The sequence below is a fragment of the Calidris pugnax genome, unplaced genomic scaffold (assembly GCF_001431845.1).
Source record: "Calidris pugnax isolate Ruff unplaced genomic scaffold, ASM143184v1 scaffold239, whole genome shotgun sequence".
Lineage (NCBI taxonomy): Eukaryota > Metazoa > Chordata > Aves > Charadriiformes > Scolopacidae > Calidris > Calidris pugnax.
Window position 1 is genome coordinate 42,153 of NW_015090950.1, and position 4,299 is coordinate 46,451.

The 4,299-nt window shown below is 31.6% G+C and overlaps 1 protein-coding gene across 1 annotated transcript in view; it reads left to right on the forward strand.

Moving 5' to 3' along the window:
* LOC106893773 (maltase-glucoamylase, intestinal-like) overlaps window positions 1-4,299 on the forward strand; it is a 54,342-nt gene that overhangs the window by 25,186 nt on the left and 24,857 nt on the right. Inside the window, exon 19 of the mRNA XM_014951983.1 lies at window positions 3,714-3,884. Coding sequence (XP_014807469.1) covers window positions 3,714-3,884 — 171 coding nt within the window. The remainder of the gene's footprint in view (window positions 1-3,713; window positions 3,885-4,299) is intronic.

Sequence of the window (4,299 nt, forward strand, 5' to 3'; positions counted from 1 at the left end):
AAAAAAAAAAAAAAAGGAAGAAAATAAAAGGAGGAAAAAGGAGGAGAAAAAAATAACAAAGAGGAAATCCCGTGGTCCATTTTATGACGATTTTTGGAAATGCCAAGTTATTTGTGATTTCTCCCCCGCCTTGTCCCGTCGGGAGGGGGGATGGGGGGGACAGAGGGACCGGGTGGGCACCGCCCCCTTCCCCTCCCCCCACCCCGCGACGAGGTGAAACCTGAGGGAACTTTCTGTGTTTCCAGGGGGCGAACGTCACCCAGGGCTACGTCCCCGACGCCGTCTGGTACGACTACGACTCGGTGCGTGAGGGGGGAATCGGGGGGAAAAACGGGGCATTTGGGGCCGATAAAAGTTCAGTAGATTATTTTCCGTAGATAAAATTTCGGTAGATAATTTGGGCAGATGAAAATTTGGTAGGTGATATCGGAAGACAAAATTCTGGTAGGTAATTTTGGTGGAAATCTCCGTAGGTGATTTTTGGCAGGTGAAATTTTGGTAGATAATTTTGGGTAGACAAAATGGTAGGTAATTTAGTAGGTGAAATTCTGGCAGATAATTTATTAGATGAAGTGTCGGTAAATAATTTTGGTAGATAATTTGGGTGGACAAAATGTTGGTAGATAATTTTGGCAGATAAACTTTTGGTGGGTAATTTAGTAGAAGAAAATTTGGTAGGTAATTTGGTAAATAATTTTGGTACGTAATTTTGGTTGAGAAAATTTTGGTAGGTAAATTTTGATAGATAATTTTGGCAGATGAAATTTTGGTAGACGATTTATTAGATGAAATTTTGGTAGATAATTTTGGGTAGATGAAATTTTAGTAGATAGTTTTGGCAGATAAAATTTTGGTAGATAATTTGGGTACATAATTTGGGTAGATAAAATTTTTGGTGCATAATTTTGGCAGATTAAAGTTTGCTGGATCATTTTTTTGGTACATAATATTTTGCTAGATAAAATTTTGTTAGTTTGGGTGGATGAAATTTTGGTAGACAATTTGGGTAGCAAATTTTGGTAGATGAAATTTCGGTAGATAACTTTGGCGGATGGATAAAATTTTGGCGGATAAAATTTTGATAGACAATTTTTTTGCTAGATAATTTGGGTAAATGAAATTTTGGTAGTTAAAATTGAGAATTTCAAGTGGCAGCGACTCACGGAGCCTCCTCTTCCTCCCTCCCCCCACCCCCGGAATTAGGGCGCGAGGATCTGGTGGAGGAAGCAATGGGTGGATTTTTACTTCCCCCCGGACAAAATGGGCCTTCACCTGCGGGGGGGGCACATCCTCCCCACCCAGCAGCCGGCGACCACCACCGTGGCCAGGTAAATCCCCGCTTCCCAGCCCAAACTGCTCCAAATTTGAGATTTTTTCAAAATTTCGAGGTCACCTGGTTGCAGGAAGAAAAAAAAAAAAAATTGCAATAAAATTAAGTAACAATAATAATTAAGAAACTCTAATAAAATAATAAGGACTAAAATAAATGTGATTATTGTCAAAATCGTTATTATAATTATTAATTTTATTAGGAGTAAAAGTATTATTATAAATCAATAAGTATCACTATTATTATATATATTAGTATAATCTGCACTTTCTGCCCCAAAATTGTTCTAAAGTTGAAATTTTTTCAGAATTTCGAGGCCACCTGGTTGCAGGAAAAAAAAACATGCCCCCAAAATTGCAATATAATTAAGAAACTCTAATAAAATAATAAGGACTAAAATGAATGTGATTATTATCAAAATCGTTATTATAATTTTTAATTTTATCAGGAGTAAAATTATTATTATAAATTAATAAGTATCACAATTATTATATATATTAGCATAATTCCCGCTTTCTGCCCCAAAATTGTTCTAAATTTGAAATATTTTTAAGAATTTCGATGCCACCTGGTTGCAGGAGAAAAAAACCACCCCCAAAATTGCAATAAAATTAAGTAATAATTATAATTAAGGAATAATAATAAACCAAGAAGGGCTAAAATAGATTCTACTATTGTCATAATCGTCATTATTATCATTATTTGATACTGGGCGTCAAAAGAGAATTCTTAGTTTTGAACCCCTGCTGAAAATTAATTATTGAAATTAAATTTATTCAATTTCAATTAATTAATATTAAATTAATTAACATTAAGTAAATTAAAATGAAATTTATTGAAATTAAATTTGTTAAAATTAAAATTATGACATTTAAAATTGTTAAAATTAATTACAATTGAATTAACTAAAATTACATTTATTAAATTTATGAAAGTTAAATTTATTTAACACTGATTTCTTAAAATGAAAATATTTCCTGCCCCCCCTCAAATGACATTTTGGGTTGTTTTTCCGCAGCCGGAAGAATCCCATGGGGCTGATCATCGCGTTGGACGACAACAACGAGGCCGTCGGGGAGCTCTTCTGGGACGACGGAGAAAGCACCGGTGAGACCCTGGGGACCCCCAAAATATCTGCAGGGCCCCATCTGGAACCCTGGAGCTGATTTCAGGAGGAAAAAAACAAATTTTTTGAAAAAAATAAACATTTTAAAATTTTAAAATTTTTAAAAATTTAACAAAAATTTTAAAAATTAAAATTTATGACATTAAATTTAAGTTTTAGAATTAAATTTCATTTTAAGACTTAAAAATTTAGGATGTTTTAAAATGCATGGCATTAAATTTCTTTTAAAAATGAAATTTAATTTACAATATTTTAAAATTAATGACCTTAAATTTAATTTCGAAAAATTGAATTTAATTTTAAAATGAAAAGGTAAAATAGTTTTTAATCATTCTTTTAAAAATTAAATTTAATTGAAAATATTTTAAAATTAATGACCTTAAATGTAATTTTGAAAAATTGATTTTCATTTCAAAATGAAAAGGTAAAATACTTTTGAATTGATAGCATTAAATTTAATTTTAAAACCTACATTCAATTTAATGGGATTTTATTTCTCCACATTTTAGGTACCATCGAGAACAAAGCCTACATTTTATATGAATTTAAAGTTTCCAACGTAAGTATATGGGGTTTTAACTCTTTTTAAAGGCTCTAAATTTAATTTCGATTTTAATTTAATTTTAATTTTTTAGTCTGTTTCTATGAATATTCCTTTTTCCAATTTAAATTGAATTTTTCAAAATTAAATGCGGTGTCATCAATTTTGAACTTCTTTCACCTTCGAATTTTAAAATCAAATGTATTTTTAAAATTAAACGCAATGTCATCAATTTTAAACTATTTTAACTTTTTAATTTTAAAATTAAATTCAATATTTAAGTATATATATATGTAATGTATGTACGTATATATATATTTGTTAAAATTTTTTTAAGTGGTTCTAATTTTAATTTAAATTTTTAGTCTGGTTCTATGAACGTTCCTTTCTCCCCGTTTTGTTTTTCAACACAGCGTCCTGAAAAATCAATTATTTGACAGAAAATTGACATATGTTTGGATTTAAAAAAATATTTCTATATAAATGTATTTTATATAGATTTGTATATAAATGTTATACACCTAAAATATGTAATAACAGGGAAAAAATATTTCATAATTTTGAGAAATTGGGGGGAAATTTGGGAAATTTTGAGAATTTTGGGGGAAATTTAGGGAAATTTTGAGAATTTTTTGAAAATTTTGGTAATTTTGGGGAAATTTTGGGAATTTTTGAGAAAATGTTGGGAATTCATTGGGATTCGGGTGTTTCCCCAGAACGTGCTCCAGCTGAACGTCGTCCACGGCAACTACTCGGACCCCGGGAACCTGCGTTTCGAGGAGCTCAAGGTCCTGGGGCTGCCCCAGGAGCCCGTGAACGTGACGGTGGAGGAAAATGGCCGCCCCCTCCCCCTCACCCCCAACATCACCTACAGCCCCGCAAACAAGGTCAAAACCCCCCATTTCCAAATTTGATACAGATTTTTAAAATTTTAATACAAACATATGGATTTATAACTGAAATTCACAATATAAACCTATAAATATAGACATTTCCAATATAAATAGTCGAACACGTGAATTTATAATTATTATATTTCAAGACTTAATATAAAGATGTAAATCTAGAATTTAAATTTATGAGACGGACATAGGAATGTAAAAAATTCCAAACGGAAATATCTAAATTTTATAACGTAAATGTAAATTTTTAACCCGTTTTTTTATTTCCAGATCTTTTTCCAGATTTTTTTCCCCCAGATCTTTTCCAGACTCCCCCCGATTTTCCCGATTCCCCCCCCAACCCAGTTTCTTTACCCATTTTTTTTTTCCAGATCTTTTCCCGTATTTCCCCCTTTTTTTT